The 27,549-nt window shown below is 34.8% G+C and overlaps 5 protein-coding genes across 5 annotated transcripts; 1 reads left to right on the forward strand and 4 right to left on the reverse strand.

The window, feature by feature from the left end:
* Window positions 1-76: 76 nt before the first annotated feature.
* On the reverse strand, window positions 77-1,021 carry AK88_03153 (uncharacterized protein; the record flags this gene model as incomplete). The annotated part of the gene is made up of 1 exon (XM_012480775.1): window positions 77-1,021. One exon carries the CDS (start codon window positions 1,019-1,021, stop codon window positions 77-79), a length of 945 nt encoding a protein of 314 aa, XP_012336198.1.
* Window positions 1,022-2,045: 1,024 nt separating this feature from the next.
* AK88_03154 (uncharacterized protein) lies at window positions 2,046-3,897 on the forward strand (the record flags this gene model as incomplete). Its single annotated transcript, XM_012480776.1, has 4 exons — window positions 2,046-2,313; window positions 2,683-3,034; window positions 3,173-3,422; window positions 3,715-3,897. 4 exons carry the CDS (start codon window positions 2,046-2,048, stop codon window positions 3,895-3,897), a joined length of 1,053 nt encoding a protein of 350 aa, XP_012336199.1.
* Window positions 3,898-5,458: 1,561 nt separating this feature from the next.
* On the reverse strand, window positions 5,459-10,023 carry AK88_03155 (uncharacterized protein; the record flags this gene model as incomplete). The annotated part of the gene is made up of 6 exons (XM_012480777.1): window positions 5,459-5,738; window positions 6,248-6,343; window positions 6,601-6,716; window positions 7,052-7,120; window positions 8,145-8,248; window positions 8,613-10,023. The coding sequence occupies 6 exons, from the start codon at window positions 10,021-10,023 to the stop codon at window positions 5,459-5,461; spliced, it is 2,076 nt and encodes a 691-aa protein (XP_012336200.1).
* A 3,408-nt stretch (window positions 10,024-13,431) lies between these two features.
* AK88_03156 (uncharacterized protein) lies at window positions 13,432-14,259 on the reverse strand (the record flags this gene model as incomplete). Its single annotated transcript, XM_012480778.1, has 1 exon — window positions 13,432-14,259. One exon carries the CDS (start codon window positions 14,257-14,259, stop codon window positions 13,432-13,434), a length of 828 nt encoding a protein of 275 aa, XP_012336201.1.
* A 7,499-nt stretch (window positions 14,260-21,758) lies between these two features.
* AK88_03157 (uncharacterized protein) lies at window positions 21,759-27,500 on the reverse strand (the record flags this gene model as incomplete). The annotated part of the gene is made up of 1 exon (XM_012480779.1): window positions 21,759-27,500. One exon carries the CDS (start codon window positions 27,498-27,500, stop codon window positions 21,759-21,761), a length of 5,742 nt encoding a protein of 1,913 aa, XP_012336202.1.
* Between the last annotated feature and the right edge of the window lie 49 nt (window positions 27,501-27,549).

The following is a 27,549-nucleotide window of genomic DNA, read 5'->3' on the forward strand; positions in this document are numbered from 1 at the left end:
AAAAAAAAAAAAAAAAAAAAAAAAAAAAAAAGAATAAAAAAGGTAAACGAGTAACGCGCCATGACAAAGGCGACAACTACAAGTAGCCATCCTCATATATAACCTTGTAGTGGTCTATTTCTTTCCGTTTCTCCTTCTCGTTGAGCGAATTTTGAATAAACTCATCTTCAACTTTCTTCACCTCCTCATGGGTGTTGCATAATTTGTACATATCGAGCAACTCTCCATTCAGATTTACAAAACTTGAGCTCCATTTGTAAATATTGAGAATATCTGTACATTGTTTGTTGTAGCCACACACATATAAGCAAAATGCCAACGATTCCAAGCAGGAGAGCTTGTAGGGCTTTCCATAATTTATACTATTAACTGCAATGATGTAGGGTAATTTCCTCTGATTTGTGAACTTGGCTTTTTTCAATAAGTCCAGCGATTTCCACGAACAGTCAATTACGGACAGGCCAAAATTCTCCATAGTGGCTTTATCATTTATGGAAAAGTATTTGTCACAGAATGGCGTTAATACGATTCCTTTAAACTTTTTATTGATGGGAGCCTTTTTTATTTTTTTAAATCGGTATAACTTCTTACAGGAGCACTTTTGGTTTTGGCATTCATTGTAATCAAACATGAACAGCTTTATTTCGCTTCCGCCGGGGGAGGCCAGCGTCGCGTCCGGCCCGTACGTACAGACAGCATGTTCCTCATCACGTTCGCCGTCGTCGTGACATTCGTCTTCATCATCAACGTTGCCGTCTCCGACGTCATAATCTCCGCCGCTTTCCACATGTTGCGCGGGATCCCTAGCTTTGTCCTTTTTTCCCACCTGTTCATTATGCTCAATGTGGGAAAAATCATTGTGCGTTTCTCCATGCAGACCGTTTCCTGCCTTGATACTTGTGGTACCGTCCGCTCCTACAGCCAGCCGCTTATTCCTTACGTTTTGTTTATTCCTGTCATTAATCAGTTTCACCAAATTGTGAACTGAGTACTTTTTTCTTTCCATCTGGGAGTTCTTCATTTTGTTTCAAACGGAAAAAAAGAAAAAAAAATAATAAAATAAAATAAGCAGCTTTATATTTATAGCTCTACGGTTACCGCTTGTTTTTCCATGTAGCATGAAAAAAAACAAAGAAAAAAAAAAACTTACATGTTGTTATGTAGCATTTTAGCACAAATGTCGTATCCTGTTCAGGTTAAATTATCGTGGCAATTTTTTCTTCCGTGCGATCATAATGGAACCACGGCAAAAAAATTTCTCACTCTTTCGTGATTCAGCCATTTTGTTGCTGCCGGTGGACAGTTTATGGAAGAGCTGAAATGAAAAAAAAAAAAAAAAAACAGATACGGTGCGGTCCGGAGTCTCGTTTTTCCCGAGTTCAATTTGGTTCAGTTCAGTTCACATCAGTTGGTTCCGTTCGCTTCAATTGCTCCTCTTCGCGCAATCCCTGTGTGAGTCCGTACACAATCAAAAGAATCCATTGTTATAAATTGCTTGAATGATCAGAAAAAAATTCCCCCACAGAAGAGCGCATTTTGCGGTTTTGCCATCCCTGTTCCACGTGTATGCATGTTCGTAAGCACATGTACATAAATGCAAATGGAAGTAGCTTCTTCATGATTTTACACATTGCACGAACTTACATTTGTGTTAAGTGCAAAGGGGAACAAATTCGAAGGGTTCACTTATTTATTTTATTTTTTATGGAAAGAAAATAGAATAATTGTGTGTAGAGAGAAATATGCATCTATTTTTTTTTTTTTTTTCCCCATTTGACCTCCCTCAAAGTTGTTGAACTAAAATGATGAATCAAAAGCAGCTAAAGGAAAAGAGAAGGGGAAACGGAAGGAGGACAGAGAACGAGTTAGCCAAAATTAACATTTTCCTATCGCATTATAGAAATGAGAATTAACAATGGGCTCTCTTTTTTGCAACCCCATTCATTATGTCCTTCCTCTTCTGCATCTCCCTCGTCTTTTTTTTCTTTTTTTGTTTTTTCCTCTGGAACTTGCGGCAAAGAATGACAATCCCACGTCCTAAAAAAATGATAGCAAATTTTGTCATGTTCGTAATTCTTACTGTAAAAACATACTCTTGTTTTCATGTAAATTATAAAATTTTATCAAGCCGGAACGACAAGCAGACTTATGTGAAGACAATTTCATCCGCCAATTATTTGTATAGCAAATGTTCACTTAACAAATGGTTCCCCTATAAATGTCTGCAAAATAGTCAGCCAAGGAAATACAAAAATAAACTGTTGTCTTTTTTTTCAAATTATTTTACCAATGAGCAGGACAGATATACTCTAAGTTAGCATTTTAAGCGGCGAAAAGAGGGAACAAATTATAAAAAGCAAAGATGCCATTTCGCGCACAAATTTATGTGTGGTGTTCAAATTTGGTTGTGATATCAGCATATTTGTATATTGATACATATGTGTACACCACTCGACTCCCACTTTTGGTCCCCCTTTTCAAAGCGGGACATGTGCTTCACCGCCATAGTGAGAGAAGCTCAGTGAAATGCGTGTCTGGTCAAAGAAGGAAAAAAATGAAAAAAAAACTTATTAGCCTCTTAAAAGGCAGAGATGATACACCGTACAGCTCTTTCATATTTTATTTTATTAATTTTTTCCTTTTTTTCCCTTTTTTCCCTTTTTTCTTTCCCATCCAAAATAGATAAAGAGGAGAAGGAATACCTAAGGAAGCTTGGGAAAACCGACAGAGACAACTACAACGAGTTGGTTAAGGCCCATGATGAGTTCATTAAGACTTGTAGTGACATTAAGAGCAAATTAAAATATAAAGATATGTTTTTTTTTATAACACAGAAAATAATTCAAAGAAGTTTGCACGACTTTAAAAGAAAGCAGAAGTTTAACCTGTTTGGAAATGATGAGTATACGAGCGAACTGTCTGTTGACTACATAAAGAGCGCGAACATCGAGGAAAGGGTGAAGCAACAGGTGCTGAAAAACCTGGGTGAAGAGTTGGGCAGCACTAGATACCTCCTCTTCCGAATCTTTAAATGGTAAGAGCGTGAGGAGTGCGAAGATAGAATAGTCTCCAATGACTACCTGCTTATATAACAACATACACGCGAGAACCAAATTCTAACATCACGGATACCATTGTGGTGGACACAAATGACCCTCTACCCTTTTTACAGGAAGAGTCTCCTAGAAGTAGTTAACATTAGCACACTGATGCTGCCAATCAGTGCACTTGGCTTGTTTCTCTCAAAGATGGGCTTCTTTTCCGTCGCAGTGAATATGCTACTGACGACCCACTTCTTAACCTTCAGCAAGGAAGAAAAGAGGAAAATGAAAATACGCACCTTACTCTTAACCCTGCTGCCGATCTTAGTGCACTCCTCCCTAGGAGTGCTTTGCAGCAACATATTCCTCAAGCACTACCGGGTAATGAATGCGGGGAATTCAAATGCGCGCATCTACATACCTATTTGTGCGAACTTTATCCATGTGTGGACCACCCTACGTGTAACCTCCACACACCATGGCATATCCACAACTTGTGGAGAAAATATATGCAACGTAGCATGGGTGCGCAGAAACTGATTCATCACGGAAGAGCCGTTAGTTATCGTGCTCACTCTCACAATATATTCCCTCAATCTCCGTGCCGCTATATATGTGGTTATCTGTCGTATATGAAAATATAAAATTATTCCTTTCATGGCAACCCCTGCAGGCACAGATTCCCTCATTTATCAAAAGCGAAAATATTTTGTCTTTTTTCATAAATATGCAATTGTATATAGCTTCCCTGGTGTATTTTGTTAACATTGACAAGGAGGACGATTTGGAAGAAGGAGATATAAAAAATGATTATTCTGATTTTAATATTGATGAAACCATGCAGCAAAGTAGATAAAGCACATGTCACGGAAGATTAAACACGCTCGTGTAAATGTATTGCGTTCTTTTTAGAAAAAATCGCATTTTTCTTAAGAGAACATAATTTTGTTTTATTAACAATTTGCGGTAATAAATATTGTAACTATTTGCGAAGCAGTTTTTTTTTTTTTTTTTTTCTTCCCCCCTGTTCCTTATGTCTATTTGGGTACATTTTTCTGTGCTGAGCTGCCCTCAGCCTTGTTGCAAAAATGGATGTGCTTCGTTTGATTGCACCCTTCAGTGTGATCTATTTCTTTTCGTGTATTTTTTTACACAGTATGTTTTTGTTCAATTTGGATAAGTATACTACCTAATGCTTTACAATAGCGATAAGGGAAACTTTACCTTTAACGCAAAAAATGTCCACAGAGCAAGACTTAGAAAAAAGCCGAAACAAACAAACAAAAAAGAAAAAGAACTTCGTGCATTACGCTCAACAGAACGTATTAATTTATGCATTAGGTCTTACGAGTTGATAGCTCTGCACAGTTCTTATCTTTCTTCTAAATTTGACCCAAGTGTTAAAAGTATAAAAAAAACAGGAAAAGAAAAACGCAAATGGGGAATGCACACGATGAGACCTTTCGGATGAGCATAAAATTGGGTGTAATCTGACACACGTGATTCATTTTTTTTTAAGCATGCATTTACAAAGGGATAATTTGATCGATTTGTTATTTTACACATGATCAGGCATCGGTGCATTAATCTCGATACGTCCCGTTTTACCTTTCGGTCCTGGTCTTTCATGTGTGCTCCGCCAGGCGTGTCGCTTCATCTGTTAAGTGTCAAAACGACCCTGTGATGCATAACGTGTCAATCTCGGGGCGGAGAACTCGTATAAGCAATTTTGCACATTCTTCTCATGTGAGCTGCTGTAACTGACATCTGTCGACAAGCAATCTTGATTACTTAACGCACGCTCGCTAAATGTGCACGGACGGCCTCGGAAGCTGGGGCATGTCGTGCATGGGTCGTAAAGTGCATCATACGCATATGTGCATGTGTATATGTATGTGTGCATGCGTATGTGCCCAATTACACATATGCACATACACACTACTACGCTACGGGCCCGCCTAACGAATTAGCTCAATTTTTGCCCGATTTCGTCGTGCACCATGATTTTTGTAATTGCCCAGCGGGGTCAACCAAGCAACTGGAGAAGGGCGAAAGCCACAAGTGCTCCTCGCCTTGTGCACACACCGATGTGATGGATCAGTACAAGTGGGAGGCATTACCAAGTTGGGACCACCCACTTAGATTCACCCAGTTGGATCCAATCAGTTAAAATTACTAAGTTAGAAGCATAAAGTTAGAATATTTGAAGATAGAAGTTATGAAGATACAGGTTGCCGTGTTAGAAATCCAACACAATGTGATATTTCCCCCAAAGTGTGCAAAGTCCCCACAAATGAGAAGTACCTGGGCTAATGCGATGCATTCCACAATGCTGCAACAAATGAACACATATTTGACAAAGCCCCATACAAACATGGGGCTATCACAAAATGTATCACAGTTGCAAAAAAAAAAAATTAGGATTTACTTGGAAAATCAATTAAATCATAAAACTTAAAAAATGAAATGTTATTTTTTAAATCCTTTAATCTGTCAATAATTCTTATATTTCTATATTTGTAGAATGAAAAAGGTTCTTCTTCTTCATTGTCACTACTGAATTCGCATTGTTCAGAATTATTTTTTAAAATTTTCCTTAAATCAAATGAGTCGTATTTATTTAAACTCCTATTGTGATATTTGCAATTCTTGTTTTCTACAATTCCTTCGTCTTCGAAAAAGTCCCTCTCCCGTAATCTACATTTACGTGCGTGTGTATGTATAAGAATAAGTGGATGATAGACCCAGAGGTGGATGGGTGGTTACGCGGACAGATGGGGACATAAGGTGAAGAGGTGAGAAAAAGAATAAATAAGAAAAAAATATATCGTACATTCATCTACATGTACCAAATAAAGAATAACATTCGTCTCTTAAAACACAACAAATTAAAGCAGCATGGTATTCATACGTCGAGCAGCAGTTTCATCATTAAATATATGTAAACTGCCATGTGAGAGAAGAGCTCCAGAGCGATACGGTTGCATCGGCAATTTCGCTCGCAGGGTCGAAAACGTGTCTAATACCTGTCGCAGGAGCGCGAAAAGGATCAAAGAAAACAAAGTGCAAAAAAAAACATACACAAATGAATTCACAAATATTCGCACACAGGTTTACACATACTCGTGCTGAAGCTGTGCTCAAAACCAATATACATCAATACATTTTGTCGAACCAAAATGAGTTGGCTCAATTCTTCTCTTTACCTGTAAGAATCAATTTTACGGAGATATTTTCTGGTAATTTTATCAATTTTTTTTTTTTTCACATTATTTTCTTCGTCATGGATTTCTTTTATCATGCTTCAAAAGGGGAACCAAAAAAAAGAAAAGCAGCAGAACAGTAAAATAATATAATAATAAAATAATTAAATGGTAATAAAAGCACAAGGTAGGGGGACGTAAACTGTAAGCGCACTAGAAATAGTATCAGAAATAGTCATAATGACAAATCATTCATTTCCAGTGTTTGATCAAAAATAAAAGACAGAAGATGCAGGAACGCTCAAGCCAAGGTAGCAAGCAAAATGGCTCAGGTAAGCTCAAAATTGATTAATTACTTTTTGAAATAATTCGAAAAAAGGTCGACGTTTATGTTACCATCCCGCTCGATGACAATTTTTATGTCTTTTTTTATGTACTCATAAAAATTACAAATCGTGCTTCTGTAGTCCTCCTGAGAAATGTATAAAAAAAGGAATTTAAATGAATGAGGTATCTCCCTGGTTCGTTTGTATGTGCACACAAGCATATATATATTTCTTTCTTTATGCTCTCCTGTTTGTGGATATGCACCCACACATGGATAACGTGCGAATTTTTTTTTAAATTTCTCTCGTTGTACACAAATGCTCGTGTGAGATAGACTTCTACATACTCAGATAGAAGTGTATACGTGTGCGTACAAGTGGAGCATACTGAAAATCACATGCAGTCGATGTCGTGTTGAGGCATATGTGCATATTCTTCTGTCATAGGCACACAAAGAGATAATACTCGTTGCAAACGTACCATTTTCATGTTGCTTATGGCACGCAACTGATCATCTCCTTTCTGAGCATACTCATTAAAATTACATTTCTGCAAAAATGAAAAAAAAACAAAAAAAGGAAATCTTTTTTGAGTTGAAAGAGAAAAAAATGACTGCATCCGTACATATGTACTTATATAACCAGGTCGAATGGGGAGACATAAGAGTGAAATGCCACTATCGATAATTTGAATCAACTGATGTTCACAAACATGTATGTATACATGTGCATATCTGCATACAAACACTTGACCTTAAAGTGCTCAATAGGTAATAGACTCGGTGCAGTATAATTACAAAAAAAAAAAAATAAAAATAAAATAGGCATGTGGCAGAAGTGAGTACAGCATTGTGAATAATAATGATAATAATGCCAAACTGTGCAGAACAAATATACTACAAGTATACATAAGCAGTAATTCTCAAATGTAGAACATGAATATTACCTTATATTTAAAAATTAATAAAAAAAAAAAAAAAAAAAAACGCTTTTTACAGAGTACGCCATTTGTACGTCATGACACTGGTATTGCAGGTGAAGAAGCAACCAAGCAAAGTGGAAAACAGAATTAGGCACTTTAAAATAGAGTGTTAATGGTGAAACACAACTAAAATATAAACTACTATGTAAACAAGCCTGTAGCTTTAATGATTCCAGAAAAAACAAGAAAATGATAATTTTCAGGAAAAGTAGCCAACGAATTGAGAATATAATAAGTTAGCACAAACAGATAAGCTATCCAACGACATATAGAACACACATGAAGTTGTTTACATAATTTTGTAAGACTAAAAATATACATTTCTTTCCTTTTGCTTAAATAACACCCATGCAATACAGTCCTTAAATCGGACCATGTTGTATGCACTTCGTTTCTTCTTTGCTTCTTTCCTTTTCTTAGCTCATATCCCCTTACTATGTTTTTCAATTTTCATCTCCATTTAACACCATTTAATTAATCATGTCGAATTCGAACAACATGACTACTTCGGAAAAAGATTAAGTCTTACACAGATGTACAGTAAAAAAATAAAGTGGAAGATGGAAACAGAATAGAGTATAAATTTATTTACCTCTTTCTCCTTAAGCAATATTCTTAATTTCCCCCTTTTCCTTTTTTTAACCCTATACATCCGTTTTCTTAATATAGAGTCAGTTAAAAACGTTCGGTTTCTTCCTATAAAGAAAAAAAGAGAATGACAACACCAAATTATAATGTTGTAGAGGCGAAACAATGTTGCGTTTTTGTTGTGCTCAAGGTGCACAGCACTTGTAGTGGCATAAAGAAGAGGTACCGGCCCTATATTATGTTTTTACAGCTTTATGACCTTCATTTTGCATATTTTCCTATATAACTATTAAAATGGATTCTTTTTACATTTAAAAAATGTACATTCAATATTTTATTCTTGTTTTTCATTTTTTTTTTTTTTTTTGCCCCTTTTTTTTTTTTTTTTTTAATCCACTGTTCTCCCTGCCTACTCCGAGTAGGATAGTTGGTGTGCTATCCACTTTCCTTTTACTTTTCGTTCATTTATTACTTAGTGCTTTTCTTATATCAATAAGTAAAGTATTACTGCAACAAGACAAGGTATTCTCTCCGTCGGTGCAGTAATCATTATGAGTGAAAATTCTTTTCAGCATGCAGCTGTTTTTAAAGAATTTATTGTATTTATGACATTTTCCCTTTGTATTCTTATCATTTACTGATTCCATATTTGTGTAGATCAATTCTCCTTGATCTGTAATTTCAAAATTATCTTTTTCGTCAAAATTATAGCAATTTAATTCATTTCTACATATTCCTCTGTTGTCTCCTCTACAAAAGAAATTGCTTGAATTGATCATATTGTCAAATGTTTCATGAGTGATTAGATAAGCATGCTGATCCCGACGAATTCGTTTTTTTCTTTTTTTGATATATCCATTGGTTTCTTGGCCAAAGTGGAAACTCATTGTTACGTCATTTTGCGGTGTTTCATTCTGTACTCCTCCACTTTGTGGTGTGTTATTTTTTATTGCTACATTTTGCAGTGCTCTTGTTTGTAGGGCACCGTTGTTGTGGGTACAACCGTGCAGTATACCATTTTGTAGAGCACGATTTTTCTCTATATCTTTTGTTTGTGCGTAATTTTCCGCTTCATCCCCATATTCTCCCGTATGTCGATTTCTTGCACGAACGAGATTCTCCTCGTTAAGCATTAAACTGTTGAACGTATTCAAAAAACTGGCACTGTAGCTCCTACTCTTTTCCAACAATAATGTGTTCTTGTTTCTCCTTCGTATGTTGTTATTAATTTGTTTAAATAGCGTACACATGCTTTTGTTTAATCTGTTATAAGATCTTTTTCCGTTATCAATATATTTTTTTTTTTCTTTGAGTGACAAAAATTTGTTCAGTTCAACCTTTATTTTACTGTTTTCTTCTTGCTGTTTCCATGAGGACATCTCCAATTGTTCATTTTTGTTCCTAAGTTTTTCATTTTGATTCACAAGGTTGTTTATTTTTTCCTGTAAATTATGTGTGTTTCTATTTTTTTCCTTTTCGCATTTTAAGCTCTTTTCCAATTCGTATATATAATTATCCTGAATTTCTGCATTCTCTAAGTCCACTTTTAATTTCTCAATTAATTTTTTATTTCTATTTTTTAAATTCTCCAAATTTTCATCTATGCAACAGAAGTTTGTCCTTAAAAATGCTTTAATATTTATAATAAAGTTTTGAGAAAAGTATTCTATGAACTTTTCATCAATATGTTCTTCTTCACTGTTGCATTCTTGAAATTTATTTTGTATGTTATATGCATTTTCAATGCAGCTGTCATATATAAGCGTGTACCTTTCGTTATTGTCACTTTTTATTTTTTGATTTAAGTCTTTTAAAAAATTATTAAACAAGTTAAATTCTAAGTAAATATTATGCAAATAGTTGCTGCAAATTGGAATGTTCATTTTTGCAGTATATATAGAGAGTGAAAAAAAAAAAAAAAAAAATGTTCTGTGTGCACAATGAAATTTCAACTCAGTTGTATTTTCCTACTTGTTTGACATTTTTTTTTTCCTTTTTTTTCTTTATTCTATTCTTATTTAAACATTTTACACACAATTGTTTCTTTCATCTACGGTTAAAACCCTACGTCTGCAAATCGAAGTACTTGTAATGGCACGTATATAAAAACAACCGGGGGATGATGTTGTATTTTGGCATAAGATAGAAAATGTGATATGCTTTAAAAAGGAAAAGAATAAAGTAAACAGCGCATCAGGCTTCACACTGTGCAGAAGTACACTCCTACAACGAATAAACGACAAAATTTTTCAATCTGCATGTTTTCATGTTACCTAAAGTGGCATTTTATAAGTGAGAACGTGCGCACAATTTGTCTATGAGGAAATCCATGTACATTTGTAGAGTTATTCAAAGGTTTGAACAATTGTGTACTTTTCCTTTTTTATACACACTGCCTCACTGTTGCTTTGATTGAATAGAAAAGGAAAAATGTGTGGAAAAAGAAATGTCTTTTCGTTAACGTCCTCTGCACAATTATGCCTTTGTTCCGTGTATATTGTGTGACATGTTGTGTCATTTTGCAAATTTATGCATAATTTTGTGCAATTTTGAAAACATTTTCGTTATTTATATATACGTAACCATTTTTGGGTTAAGCCCATGTACATGCAGTTTTTTAAAAATTCATGCTGGTATAGAACAATTCATATGTTTTTTTTTTTTTTTTTTTTTTTTAACCCCCTGAACAAATGACAAAATATGCTGGATGTATACACAGCGAAATGTTCATATATACACAATATGTTTTAACGCAGAATAATGTTATTTGTATATTTTAAAAGAAAAATTAAAAGAATATTTTATTTTTTTTTTAAATGGTACACTGTTTTCACTTATTTGGCGTATATTCTGGAGGACCCTTTATACGTACCTTCAACGTGTAAATTTGCGGGATCAATTTTTTTTTTTTTTTTTCTAATTATACTTTTTCCTTTTATTTATATAATTTATGAATGTGTCATTAAATTATAAGAAACATATTTTAATTAAGGAAATAAAATTATAAAATCAAATTGTGTATTCATTTGAAAGAAATGGATTTGTTTTCCCCTTTGTTAGAGAGATACCTCCCAAAATGTGACAACGAAAGGAATTGCCTGCTATTTGCTGTAAATAGGCGATGTATATAAATAGAAAAATTGTGCCTACGCATGTGTAATTTTATATCTTTTATTTATAATATATTCATACATTGTGCCTTTTCCATATATTTGACATATTTCCCTTTTTTATGTTCGACTTTTAACATTTTCGACATCACACAGGGCCTATGTGAGGGGTACCTATATGCATATTTTTTTTTTTTGTAGAATGTTTTTAACGGTTGTTTCTCGTATTTGAACGACTGTAAAATTTTCTGTACCCCTTTTTTCACCCTGTTAAAGGGTTTGGAATATTTTTGTCATTGTAAAATACCTTGTATTTTGGAAGGTTGTGTCAAATGTGTTGCTAAAAGGATACTTTTTTTTATAATATTTTTTTTAAAAAAAACAGCAACAGTACTGACAAAAAAGTTTATCTTTTGTATAAATGTTTTTTTTTTTTTTTGAAAAAAAAAAATGTGTAGAGTCAAGCGTGTACATGTATAGATGTAAACTTAAATTATACATGCACAGTGTGCTTGCGTACACTGCGGCAAATGTTTTCACATACACATGTGCACATATATATATATATATATATATATATGGGACTGTTGAAAATAGGTGGAGAAAAATATACTTAAAACAATCGATTGTGCGCTTACGTTTTACATTCACGACTAATATATTTAATATTCAAAATGTAAGGGAAAGCGCATACATAGGTGTGTATATACATGTATAGGCGCATATACACCTATGTACATATATGCATTAGCACATTGGTATATAACTGTCAAATTAAAAAATGTTAATGTATTTAAACATTCCTGCATTGGGACATCATAGAAAGGGTAAAAACTTCCTACATATCTTTATAAATATATAATCTCGAAAAAAGAATGCTTCTTCCGTCCCCTGTATTCTTGACGTTTCGATTTTTTTACTAAACTGATCATGCACGTATATATATGCACACATGCATATACACATGGTTGTGTGCGCGTATAATAGACGTAGTAGAACAGCGCGTCTTATTATGTGTGTTACTCTGCTTGGGACTGCCTTGTGGACGGTGTGGGTTTACGCATATGTGCATTTATACATATATGTACGTGTGTGTGATGGATGCGCGCGCTATGCTCCCGTGTGGACGCACTAATAAATGTACATACGTGTACATACATATGGAACACAGAAGCATATACATATATAATATATGCATTAGCACATTGGTATATAACTGTCAAATTAAAAAATGTTAATGTATTTAAACATTCCTGCATTGGGACATCATAGAAAGGGTAAAAACTTCCTACATATCTTTATAAATATATAATCTCGAAAAAAGAATGCTTCTTCCGTCCCCTGTATTCTTGACGTTTCGATTTTTTTACTAAACTGATCATGCACGTATATATATGCACACATGCATATACACATGGTTGTGTGCGCGTATAATAGACGTAGTAGAACAGCGCGTCTTATTATGTGTGTTACTCTGCTTGGGACTGCCTTGTGGACGGTGTGGGTTTACGCATATGTGCATTTATACATATATGTACGTGTGTGTGATGGATGCGCGCGCTATGCTCCCGTGTGGACGCACTAATAAATGTACATACGTGTACATACATATGGAACACAGAAGCATATACATATATATATATATATTCATATAAATAGAAATTAGAGTATTCGTTAATTATTTAAATAAACACACAAAAAAAAAAAAATAATAAAATAATGCCATGTGGTATGTACGCATGTATACACAGAGATATTCGTTTTGTCATGCATTGTAAATCATGCATTTGTTGTAACCTCCCTATGGTAAAAAAAAATACTTTCACATTCTGTCTTTTTCATTCTTCGGCATTAATTTTCATATATTCTGTGGATTATATATGTCTATTCCTTTTTTTCTCTTTGTTTGTTTTCTTTTTCCTTTAATATATTTAGCCAATTATAATAAATGGTGTAAATTTTGTTAGTAAGGGATAAATGGGTGTGCAATATAATAAGCATAGGGAGGGAGGGATTGGGATAATACGTTGCTATAACAACGTGATACACGCAGCGCCTCGCTGTACCTGGGTGAGAACAAATACATATATGTACACTTAACTATATAGCTCTATGGCGCACACAACTTGGTATGGGTTGTACCTATGACACAAGATCATATTAATGTATGTGCTCACATACTTAGGCTGTTCGATATCGAAGTCTTGACAGAAGAAAATTTAAGAGTTCTTGTGGGTATATGTATTCAATAACTTTCGAAGGGTACAAGCTGTGAATTTCTTTATTATTTATATTGTGTATAACCGAAATGTACAACTCGTCTCCAACGTTGTGCAAATTTTTGATAACAATTCTACTTTCCTTGGAAGTTTTTTTCCTCCGTATGTATTTTTTAAAATCGTTTACTTTTATGTTTAGATGTCCTGTTCTTCGTATATTGGACTCTTCTACCCATTGTGGCGAGGCGTTTTTCAAGCTAGCCAAGAATTCCATCTTTCTATTTTTAATTCGGACACTGTACACATCTTCTACATTTAGCAAAGAGCTATCGTGAGGATTTTCGATGGTTTCTTGTTTAATTGATTCGTTATATTCGTCGTCACTCATTTTTTGTGAAGTATCGGAAAGTGGAGATAACATTTTTTTTGCTTCCAATTTGTTCGTTACGCTCTTCTTATTACTTTTTTTTTTTGAAATTAGTGGATTCTTACTCTTGTTTTTGACGATATCAGTGGTGCTAACTTCTTCTTGCAACGAGGATGGTGACGATATGTGGTTTTTTAACATATTACCATCGTTGTGGGTTGTATGGACTTTGTTTAAATAAGTAGACTTCAAATGTTCCATTTTTTTTTTGAAGGCTGTTAAATGGACTAAGTTACTTTCTGGTTCCCATGTGTTCTCATCGTCCGAGTAGCCCTTCCACTTCACTAGGTAAATGAACCCATTTTTCTTTTTTTTTACTTCAAGGATATCTCCTATTTCAAATTCTTCATCTGATCCAGTCATTTTTCTGTCACGTGGGTGTTTTACCTGTACTTTGGTTATATGTGTATGCTTTGAATATGCGTACAAATATATGTATATTCGCGTATGTAAAGGAGGGCACAAGGCGTATGGCGTAGGCACCTACGTATGTAATATGTATAATATCACATATACTTGTAAAGGCGACTTATACAAACGTGTATATACATATATATACACAATACATACGCCCTATCCTCTTTCTTGTGCCCTGTAACCGTACAAAAGAAAGGATATGTAAACGATTTGCATACAATACATATATAACTTGTACGAAAAAAACTAAATAAATAATAATAATAAAATGAAAAAAAAATATATTATTAAAAAAAATAATTTTTCCTTTCTTGGTGTACTTTAAAATATGATTGGTTTATCTGAATATTTTCATAAATATTTCAAAAATATATATTTTTTTTCTTTTTTTTTTTTTTTTTTTTTTTGCTTAAGATTAATTTTACGGCTTGTGAAAATATTTTGTTTAAAACTTCCAGAAAAAGAAAAAAAAAAAAAAAATAATATTTTCTTGTATAATTTTTCAAAAAAGAAAAAAAAAAATTAAATTAAATAAAAATTAAACTAAACTAAATAAAATTAAATTAACACATTCGTAAGAATAGGAATATGAATAGTATTTATTTTCTTGTTTCCTAAAAATAATAATCTGTGTTGTATTTATTTTTTCTGTAAAATATGTGCTTTTTTTTACTAGTATATTGATGTGAAAAAAAAAAAAAAAATACGCTTTAAAAAAAGGGAATTTTTGTATTTTACCACGCAAAAATATTTCATCCAATCATTGCAATATATATAATATTTACGCGTTTATATATAAATTATAAAATTATATATAAAATATATATTTAAATGTGTCATTTATATATGCAGTACGTACAACAATAACCGCATAGTTTTTTTTTTTTTTCTGTCAATATATATATTTCTCGCGCGTAACGCGTAAAAGTGTATTATGCATATATATATGTGTACGTATGTGTATATATGTACGGACAGGTGTACCAACGTAAAATATATAAATGCATTAATTATTTATGCATAAATAATTAATGATTAAATAATATATGCATAAATAATTAATTGCATTTATTATATGTACATATTTATTTATGGAAATGTTTAAAATTTTATACACTTGTGTTATGCGCGTTGTATTGTGTGGCAATACGGGCCGCAACCAGCTTGCGCACAAATGTCACAGTGAGGGCTCGCAACCCGTGTCACAACTTGCCTCGCGTGAAAAAACGTACGCAACAGGATCGTTTGCATAAATGTGAGGTATACACATGTGTGGAGGTGCGCGTACACATACGGTTGTAAAGGAGGGTGGAATATATGTGTATGCGAATATTACAAGCACATACCGCCTATGCGTGAGAACAGATCGCACACCATATCCCTCTTGTACATATGCAGAGGTGTAAACAGGAACATACAAGTGTGTACAGGTGGGAAACGAGACGCGTATTCCCTGCTAAGCGCCAAGTGTAATGTTAACTGGTAAACAATGCTATTAAGCTGTACTGTACTGCCGCGTGGCACATAGTGGTACGTACGCATCAGGCACAGGACTTATGCGCTGGTGCTTATATGGTTCATGTATGTACTACATGTAGTGTGTATGCGTCGCGCATAAGCGTATAAGTACAAACAAGAACATACCAATATACATACGTACCATGTATGGTATGTATATTTAGATAAGTACATCATCAACATGTATTCGCATATATGTTCGAAACTTGGTTTCTTTGTATCTTCCTCTCTTTAATCTAGTAACAGTGCTTTTGTTGTATAAATTAATAAAAAATAAACGGTAAAGGGGACAAAAATATGAATAAGCATTGTATGAGATAAGGAAAAATGAATCTATTGGCACAAAAGTGTTTCTTTCTTTTTTTTGCCAAAACGAAAAATTTACTTATTAAAAACGATCTATAGCCATTAGATGAGCTTAAGTCATTAGGAAAAAGAAAGAAATTGAAAACGTTCACACATATGTATGCGTAAGAAGGCACTTTAAAGGCACCTAAAGGTTCATAGGGGTACCTGAAGGTACACAAAGAGGCAAACACAAACGTAAGTATTAGGTGTGCATACAAATCTGTACTATAAACGCGATGCAACTCCTTTCGGTTTTTTGTTCCCCTCCCAGCTCTTGTCCTTCTACAAGGATCATAACAATATTGATCTCTATTATTTCTGTTGTAATATTTTCGCCAGGTGAAAATTATACATAATACAACTTTGTTCCCCTGATGCTAGAATTAGCATGGTTATGTTTCATTGAGGTCATGTGGGCACGGCCATGTCACTACAGTCATTCATATACGGAAACACCTGTACGATTAAGTTCGTGTAAAAAATATATCGTGCCACTTCTACGCAAATGTTACACAGTGGGGATATAATCCGTACAAAATCGCCTTATCAGGGTTCCCAAAAACGGGGTAGTGTAATAAGTTGCTAACTTTTGTGGTAAGGCAGGTGCACAGGATACTAAATTGCGTCGTGAAATAGGTGACAACAATAGATGTGAAAGTTAACTCTGTCGTTAAATCATGCAATTGCACTAACTGCAATGGTTCCTTTGTACTTTACACGTTTTCTCAAAATGGCACATGTGGGGTATATTTTAGTACATACATATCATATACACATAAAGATGCATAATTATGCACAAATAATATAAATATTCATAACTAATTTTACAGAAATAAAAGTAAAGATTAGTTATTTTCTATTTTCTCGTGTATTCATTTATTCTTTTGTTTTAGAAATGCACAAATGGTTTATACATATACGTACGTAAACACATATAAATATGCCTAGCAGTCAATTTTCTCCCATCATTTTCATCTATATAACGAGAACAAGAGTGGAAAGCACATATGTATAATTAGAAAATTAGTAGTTGGTAAATGGTAAATTGGTAAAATAAAAAATTTTAAAATAATTTCGAATGCAAATGGGTATAATCCACCCATACCTTGCGTATTGAATGAGAAAAGTGCAATTTAAAGAAACGCTTTAGGCAAAAAAAAAATGATCTATTGCTCGTTTGCAAAATGATGCCGTCATACATTCTTTTATTGTATTCTGCTACATTTCTTGCAACAGTGTGCGTACTTTACATTATTATGCCATTCTTTGCCCCACGTTTTTCTATTTTGCACTAGGTGACATTACTTTGCAGTCACTGCACCATAACTTGCTTCCAGTCCATTCTGTTATGTATTTTTGTACTTAAAAAAGCATATATATAGTGCATTAGGATTTTTAATTCTAACCTATTTAAAGAACAGAACCCCGTCAAGCCTGCTTAAAATTGAGAAGTGGGCAGCAGTCACGTAAACAAGCCAACCGCTCAATTGTACATATACATGTGCGCAGGGAAAGCATGTACCTTTGTGAAAAGTAAACACATGTTTGCTAATATAAACTTATGCTTTCACGTAAGTGGTAAATATTTTATAACGCATGTTCATACTTACATTTATTTATGTACACGCATAAAATATATTACTCATTTGCAAGGGTACAGAAATTACACAACTGCACTGCAACAGAATTCGTTCCTGCGTCTTGCAATTTCTTGGAAACTGCACATTCAAAATAATACATAAAATATATGAAAGGTAGTATTGCTTCCTTTAAAATAGATATAGAATTAAATATAAGCATGAGAAAAGAAAAACAGAACTCGAAATCCTTTTCTCCTTTATATTTTATTTATTTTTTTTTTTTTTCTAGAACATTTTAAAATAATCTAAGTTAAAATTAGAACCATGTGGAAACCCATTTTGCTATTTTTAGTTTAATTCCATGTGGTAATTTTTTTGTTTTTTTCTTTTCTCCTGTAGTTTTACTATGTTTTCCCCATCCCCCGCTCTACACGGGGAAAAAGTGGATATAGAACAGGTTGTTATGTCCACATTTGTTTCTTTCTCTAGAAGACGTAATAATAATTATTTTATGTTTTGCCCATCAAGCGTTTTGCGCAGGAAAGAAGGCAAGGGGCAAGGGTGAATTCTGTGACTAAAGCGAAAAACAAAACGAATAATAAAAAGGAACAACGCGAATGAATCCTATAATGCAATTAATTCATTTATTGATTTAAGGCGACTAATAACGCTTATAACATTTCAAGTGACTAATGCTTTTATATGCACTTAATGCATTTATGCTATTTAGCACAATTATATATTCATCGTGGCGCATTTACGAATTCATACGCAAAATATATATAATTATACATTTCTAAGAGCACCCAGTTTTTTTGTACCGATATATTTTTACACGTTTATTCAACGCAAGAGGCAAAGGGTGTGTTTCCATTTATTCAAAATGCAATTCGTCGTTTTTAATTACATTATTTGTTATAATAAATTCATACAATACTTTAAAAAATAAATAAAACACGTAAAAAGAAAGAATAGAAAAAGAAAAAATGTATATAAACATTTTTTACAAAATGATAAATAAAAAAAATTCAACTTCTAAGGAATTTACAAATTTTCCACAAGCACCCGATAAAACGTCACTGATATTTATAAAGAACAAAATATATATATATGTATATATATATATACTTATATACACGTATAAAAAATGTAAATAAGTACATGAACATATATTTAATGTTTCGCAATTTTCTCTTTAGCTCAAAAACATTTTCATGCGTTTAACAAAGTAAAATTCACGATGTTTGATTAATTCATTTGGTAAAGGAAAAAACAGAATAGTAATTTCTTTCCTGCCTCCTGCGTTCATTCCCATTCCTTGTGTTTGTTTTTTACATGTATATTATCAAACGCGCCAAACGGCACATGTACTGCTGGCACCGGGACATGCACAAAAAAGTATAGGAACCCTGAATGACAAATTTGCAAAAGGGTAAGAAAAAATTACGTTTACAATGTTCTTAATTTTTTAAAAAAAACACAATGTAGTGTGCAAAAAAATGTTATTTAGCCTAAGGAACGAGATATGAAAAAAAAACAAAAAAAAAAACACAACATTATATAGTAACTAAGGTGCAGTAAAACACTGAGCTAATTTTTAACAGGGATACATCAAAGCACTTGAACACGCACTACTGCAACTTTATTAGTATTAGGAGGGTCGCTAGCAATGCCAACAATGGCATAATGCTCACTAAAGGATCAATAGCGCACACTGCACCCCCTGCTAACACTGACAATAATATTACCACGTGGGGGGATTATCAAAATAATAATCAAATTGAACAATTATCCTCAAAGTTGGGAAAAATAACAAATTTGGTAGACTTGCCAAGGTCGATGATCCCCATAAATATACACACCTGTGATAATGGCCGCCACTGCGGCAGTTATGTTTCCATTGATAATCATTAAAATAAAAATCGAGAACAAAAAAAAAAAGTAATAATTATTGGAGCGACAGTTCCCAGTGCCAAGTGAAAAATGGAGTGCCGAGCGAAAGTGAAATTGTTACTTAAACATTCATTTTGTTTACCTTCCTTGTTCATTTGTTTATTTTATGTTATGTTATGTTTTTGACTTTGCATATCGGACACACAATTGGGTAAGAAATTTTATGCATTACAGAGGATTGACGTGAAAATTGCAAATTTTGGCTAAACTGTGAAAAAAAGTGGAAATGATGGAAATTTGGGCATAATTGTACGAAACGGGGCCAAATGCGATGTGCGCAGGGGGTTGGGGGGAAACACATGAGGAGAATAAGCGTAATGAGGAAATACACGAAAAAGGCGGAAAGGATGCAATTTGCATAACGCTAAATGTAAAATTGAGAACAAAAAAAATTAATTACGAATTAGTACTTTAGAAATGCAAAATGAATTTGTTTGCAGAAACTCTAAATGCAAAAGTTTGCCAAAATTACCCATCTGCGAATGCGCAATTCATTAAATTCCCCCATTCCTTAGCGCAAAAATGAATTAAATTAGAGTCACTTGTGCAGATTTCATCAAATGCTCCGAGTTCGCCACATTCACCATTCGCTTTTTTCACGCATTGCACATAAAAGGAGCAAAAGACATGAGGTTTAGCCAATTCGTGTGAAATACAAGGAACTTTTCCCCTACTTAATTTGGTAACAATTCGAATAAACACCTTTGGGAAATATTTCATCTAGGTTAGTTTCTGCTAAGTATTATTATCATGTGGTATATTTTCCGCCTTTATGGTTTTTCACGAAAACGTGGAAAATATTTTAGCATAACTAATATGTACAAACAAAAAACAAAAGAAATTACTAAAAAGGGTGAAAAAAGAAAGTCCCTAAAGTGTGCATTGGAAACGTTTCAATTATAAAAAGAGATCGAATGCATGAATATATATGTACGAACAAATTAACAATGTGTGTTCTGAGACGTTTTCATTTTTATTTATGTTCATTCCACCAAATGGGTGCGCGTATGCGGATAACCTGTTAGGGCGGGGTTTTAAATGGTCACAAGTAATATGCACCCTCTCTGGGATGAAGTGAAAATTGAAAAAAAACATTCCGGTAAAAATAGCAATGCGCTTAATTCAGTAGTTTATTTAAAAAAAAAAAACAAAAAAAAAAAACATTTTAAGAACATTACATCGTGCAACGAATATAGGGCATAATATAGTAGTAAAAAAAATTAAAAAAAAAGATAGTAAAATAAATGATTTTTTCCAAGAAAAAAGACCATGTAAAAGAAAAAGAAAAAAGGATAAAACGTAAATTTTTGCCATCCCCAAATGCACACTCATACGCTCGCGTGATACGCGTTCGGCATATGCAAATTACTTTTTGTTCTACACATTGAGAATAATTCTTTTTTTTTTTTGTGCTTTTCATGCAGAAAAAAATGGAATACATCGTAAATATGTTAAAAAGATTTTACGCCCATTTGTAAAAAGCTTTAGAAAAATTTTACCTGCGTTTTTATTCCTCAAAAAATACGGAGGAATCTCTATTTCTTCTTCGCACAAACGTTCTTTTTTTTTGTTTTTTAAGCCCATATTTTAGAAGTGCTGCGTCATCATGCGCGTACTTTGTGTATAATGTGTATTATGTGTAGAGTTTCTCCCATCCCTGGACCTTATTGCTTCAAATAAAAATGTCACTTTGACGTGAGTGTTTATATTTCAAATTTGTCCCTTTTTCGGTAGGGCTATGATTGTAAATTTTTGGAATTGTACGAAAAAAAAATGAGGGACCGGGGTGGAGGTGCGAAGGAAAAAAAACACAAATATGAACAACAAACGACAAAAAAAAAAAAAAATACACTGAGTGAAAAATAAATATTAAAATCATATCTCCCTATAAAATGTAAAAGGCGCAAAATGCATGGTCTTTAGAACGAATTTTCAGCTTTTTCAGCTTGTTTAGAATTTTACACCTCTCAATAAATCATGCTATTGCGCCATGCTGTGCGCCGCGTAGTAACGGCAGACAAGCGACACGCCCAACACTGTGTAACGTCAAAATCGTTGCTTCTTCTTCTTTGTGGAATTTTCCTCCTGCGAATGTTTCTGTCTTTTGCTGACACTGTTATTGTTGCTAGCACTTTCACAAGTGCTTCTCCTCTTTCGTCTTTCAATTTTTAATTCGTAGGAACAATTGTTTAATTTTAAGTCCTTTTTAAATTCGGGGTTGAATACCTCCTTAAACGTAGTCGCTAATGGATATTCCACACTATTTGTTGACTGTTTTAGCAATTCTTGGAATAGGAAGCACGGCGTCATCCATTCTGTGTCCCCATCATCATACGTAACAACGAAAAATGGGCTGCCATTTTCGTCCTTTGTTTGCTCCATAACTGTCCCTACATAAGTTCCATTTGTAAATTCCCTCTGAATTTTTGTTTTCCCAAGTTGAACTCCCATGAGTGGAATGAAATTACTCGCTTTGGGAATACTTTCCCATGTGACGTAGTTCCCCTTTTGGTCACTGGGAACCTCCTTTGTATCGCCAAAATATTCGCCTGCAAAATAGATGTGATCTTTGTCCTTCTTCTTATTCTCATCTTTGCTACGGTGCGCACGTTGCTCGGGATGCGGGTCAACGTACGGATCCTTGTAGTAATCTCTACATGGATCACCACCCGGCTGCTGATCTGTCCCGCCCCGACCTGTGCAAATACCACTGTTGCTTCTCCCTTTACGTGTTTCCCGCTCGTTTATATTTTCCGATTTATGCGTTCCCCCATTTAAAGAATCGTCATGTTCTCCACCGATCACGTTGTTAGACGGCTTCGTACGAAGCTTCGATTTCTTCCTACTGCTACCTTTGTCATCTTCTTCATGAGGGCGTTTATTCTGCGTGGAATTCATTTCCCCGCTCTTACACGCATAATCGTCCGTATAACTCATTTTATTTTCCGATAACAAGGTGGGTGTATTATTTTCAACGTGTTTATTTGTATCCCCTTGACGCCTGTCAATATATGGAAGGTTGCTCCTCAAGTCATAAAATGGTTTCTGCGATGGACGTTTTAGGCTAGAACTGACTAGGTCCTCCATTTTTGTCGGACTAGGGATGGAACTGGGTGAATGAACTTCTGCGCCGATGTCGTTATGGTCGTCAGCTAATGGGGCTGCCGCGCTGTTGACGTTGATCTCGCCACGACTACTGCCGCAACTTCCACCAACGCTGCTACAACTGCCGATGCTCCAGCTCCTATAGCCGCTACTCCCACTGCGCTCCACCTGCTGTACGTAGGCCCCGCTCAGTTCCCTCTTTCTGTACTCCTTTATGGTGTTGGCCAATTCGCGAATGATTGACTGAACGCATTCGCTAGACGTTTTAAACATGTCTTCTTCGCTCAACCCATCATTGTAGTTAGCCTCAAAATGCATCTTGGTAACTCTACATATAATGGCCTTAGCCAAGTCATTATGCTTGCTATAACAAACGGTACACACAGAAAGCCTTTTTAGGTGATCGCTTAGGGGAAGACATGGCTGGTTGGTGCTCATTCCCTTTTCGAAATCTGTTAACAAGGGGAACCCTAAGATCTTCTTGCTCAACTTCATCATGTTGTTGAAGCAGAGGTTTTTGTTGCCACCCATGTTGCTGCTGCTGGATGGTGGACAATTATTTGCATCGCTTTTTATACCGCCAACGGGGGCACTGTTTTTTATTTCTTTTAATTTCTTCATGACATCGTTTGATTTGTTATACAAAATATTTTCGTACGAGTTGGAAACGCTGTCATTGTTGTGTTCGGTACAGCCTGAACCGTGGCTTTCGCCCCTACTACAACATGGGTCACATTTTTGTATTCCGACGTCATGCTCCTGTGGCAATTCCTCCTTGAGCCCCTTCATTGTAGTGTCCCTTTCCGAATGCTGAATCTCCTCATGTGGAAACACAATGGGAGTGCCTTGTTCTATCGAGTCGACCAACTTTTCTATACATTTCCTATTTTCTAGCAAGTAGTTTATGGTTTTTTTCCTTAACTGCATAGTTTTCTTGGCCTTTTCGTCATTCACAAAGCTGTTAACCTTCTCCCTGCTTACTAGTAAATCATCTATTTTTTTTTTATACTCAACAAGAAGGTGCAGCTCAAAGCTGTTTTGCAGCAGAAACTTCATTTCGTCATTCTTAAGGGACAAAATTTCTCCCTCTTCTGTGTTATCTAGAGAGTTCATTTCCTTTTCGGTGCTGTCTAAGTAAGAGTTAATTATATCTTTATTCCTCACCAAGTCCATAATATTTTCCCTACAACGTAGTAATTTCCGTATTTTGTCATACTGCTGAGTACAGTTTGGATTTCTACTCACTCCTTTTGTGTCTATCCCGTCAGTGAGACATAAGGGGGAGGTATCATTTGCTAGTGGAGCTAACAACGTGGATAACTTGTTTGAATTTTCTAAACACATATCATCACTAAAAAGCTCGATTAATTGTTTGTGGTTTTCCATTTCTAGGAAGGCCAAGAATTCTTCCTGATTTAACACATTGATGCAGAACTTGACACAATTTGCGCAGAACCAATCGTAATTCTCGTTCACTTCTGCATATAATTTTTGCACACATGTTAGGTGATAAATATGATTACAACCTGAACAAGTAATAAACTCGTTACTACTATCTGTGTTGACGCTGTGCATGCATATATTGCACGTGGTGTGATTTTTTATCAAGTTGTACTCTTCCACTATGTCATCTATTCCACTCAGCATTTTTTCTTTACAAAGATTTAATTTGCTCAATCTGTATGCATAGCTATTTTTAATAAACACATTCAGACAAATATCGTTAACCTTTTCGAACCATTCAAAGCCAAAATCAGCGACAAGTTCTTCTCCTGTATTTATTTCTACTCCTGGGATGGATGTAAGAATGATATGTGGCCATCCATCAAGGTAAACCAATTGCCACTCAGCATTTATCCTAAAATCGTAATTGTTAAAAATGGCACATGTTTTGTAATGATTAACTAGCGACATTTCGTTGAACATGTAAGACGAATCTACAGCGTATGTGTAATTATCTGGCAGGATAATCTTATTATTCATCCCTTTAGATTTCTTCTTCTCTTTGGTGTAACTCTGTGTCGATTTTTCACATTGTGGTGTAGCAGAATTGGGGGTGGGACTTCCTCTCCATTTTGTATTCATACCACCATTCCTAAGAGCTGCTTCTTGACAAATGTGCTCATCGTTCAAACAGGTTCCTTCGTTACTCATCCTTGTCGCATATTCGCAATTGTTGTTGCTATCACCATGGACGATGCTTCCATTGGCTTCTTCCCCGTGGTAGCTGTCCCCTTTCAGCGCACTCTCCTCATCTGACTCAACCTCGTTAATAAAAAGGACATTCTTTCTATCGTTAAAAACCTTCTTGCTAAAGGATAGGGAGAACATATATTGGTGCTTGTCCTGTGACAGCTCCCTGTTGTTGGCCACATAACCAGTGTACTCGCCAAAAATGACCCGATCATCCGATGCGAGCACTTTTTTCCCTGTGTAAACGAGTGAATAGCAATCTTCATAATACGGAGTACACAACCGGACAGGATGCTTGTGGTCTTTCAACTCGACAATTCTAACAGATGGATGGATCCTCCCATGTAACAAAGTGTCGTATATTTCTTCGTACATTCTTCTATGTCTATTTTTATATATAATATTATGGTGGTTATCAAAAAAGGGGGCATGGATAAATGGAGTCCACTGAGTTCTATTATTAGACCAACCACAACCATAATATCCGGACTTTGAGTTATAAAATTTTTTCATTTTGTGACTGAAATAAGCTCTCTCAATTTTTGAGTCATTCGACAATACTTGCGTTTTTACATGTCTTTTATTTCTTCTTTTTGCTACCTCTTCTATTTTGCATATAATCATTTTTTTCTCTTCTAAGCTTTTCCTTATTGTATCCATTCTTATCTTTTCTTGGTGTTTTTCTTGACATTTCTCTTTGTATTTTTCCTCAATTTTTTGTTCCTTTTCCTTTTTTTCCGATGCATCCATTGCATTTCCGTTTAGTATATTGAGATCGATGACTATTTTTCCTTCTTGTTGCATTTTTGTCTTCTTCTTTGTTAGGTACCTTTTATAATTCGAATCATCTGTGGAGTAGGACGCATCGTCGCTTGCGTTGAAGTCGTAGTTCTCTTCCCCATTGGATGCGTTTTTCACGAGGGACGTTTTTTGATACACGTCATATTGGTAACTCTCCCTATCCGCCTCATCTGAAGCGGCGTCTTTCGAGTTTGGTTCTTCATCCCCCGTGGAAATCTTCGTTTCGGCTGAGCATATGACATGCTTCTCTGTTAAGCTGCCCTGTTTCCCCTCTCCATTCAACTTTTTATCCCATTCGGGTTGTTGCACGGCTCCACTTTGAATAGACTGATGGGGAGTTTCATTCCCCTGCACAATCACTTCCATTGTGGGGGTATCTGTTTGGGCCTCTTCACATTGGAAACAATACACATCGGGTTTACTGGTCTCCCTAGGATCATCCCCCGACACGGCCACCCTGCTTACGCCCGCATCAATCGAGATCACCATATCATCTGGGTCCTTTTTCTTGACTGAGCCCGATTTCTTACTCGAACTTGTGGTGTATTTTTTTTTCGCGCCGGTTTGGGCCTTTTGTACTTGCCTTTCCCTGTTCTTACTTAGAAATATGTTTCCTGCAGGTCGGTTCTTTTGCATCAAATTACTTGTCATGGAGTTATTTTTCAAGTTGGTCATTTTTTCACTATGCACATTTTTGCGTGCACTTTTTGCTTCTTCGTCATTGGGAAAATCGTTGGCGGAATCGCTAAAATGCTTTAATTCGTGTTTATCGAAAAAGTCTGATCTTTTGTAATGCTTGTCATCCTCGAAGGAGTTACTTCGGTTTATTTCTTGGTGATGACTACTGGAGTGTTTATCCCCGTTAATGGAAAAGTCTTTACTACCTATATGTTGGGTGCTACTATGGGAGAGGTATTCTCTGTCATTTTTTCCATTTTGCATATCCTTCGAATGACCCAAAATGGTTTTAATAATTTTTTCATTTGACTTCCTAGTTATGGAGGCTAACTTGGTTTTGTATCTGCTGACGGCTATTATTCCGTCCCTAAAGTTGGGAGGATTCACATGACTACTTTTTTGATTCTCACTAAGTAAGTCGTTTTCCATTTTCTCTTCCACTTCTTCTGTGATGTACATGTTATCCTGTAGATACATTTTCCTCTTTCGATTATTTTGATCATCCACATATATATGTAGTACACTCTTTAGGCACTTAAAACAGTGGAAGATATTTTCCGGTGTTTTTCCATCATTTATTCTGTCCTTATTTAGTCTTTCTTTACTTAAAAAAAAGGAGACATACTTATACAAGTTTGAATTTCTTCTAATTCTTAATCCATTCATAACTTCTATTTTCCCTTGTTCTGATAGAAATGGTTTGTAGTTCGCCCTACCTAGAGCATTGCATATGTCTAAGAAAAAATCGACCCCATATGTTTCCACATTATAATGGTATTCAAATTTTTTACCTTTATATTCTTCCATTTTTTTTTTTGATTCATCACATGTACAGTTAATTTTGTTTACATCGATCACCTTCCTTATGTCTTCGTCAATCTCGAATTTCATATGTTCCTTTTCTTCCTCGATTTCGTTCCATATTTCTTTGTCTGTTTTTTCACTAAGCTTTAGCATGCTGGCCAAGTTGCTTAAAATTTTCGATTCGTACTTTATTGGCGAGATACTCATGTTGGAACTTACCAGGACTGAATATAGATGAGGTGTTTGAAGAAGGCAG

The sequence above is a fragment of the Plasmodium fragile genome (assembly GCF_000956335.1).
Source record: "Plasmodium fragile strain nilgiri unplaced genomic scaffold supercont1.34, whole genome shotgun sequence".
In the NCBI taxonomy this organism is placed as follows: domain Eukaryota; phylum Apicomplexa; class Aconoidasida; order Haemosporida; family Plasmodiidae; genus Plasmodium; species Plasmodium fragile.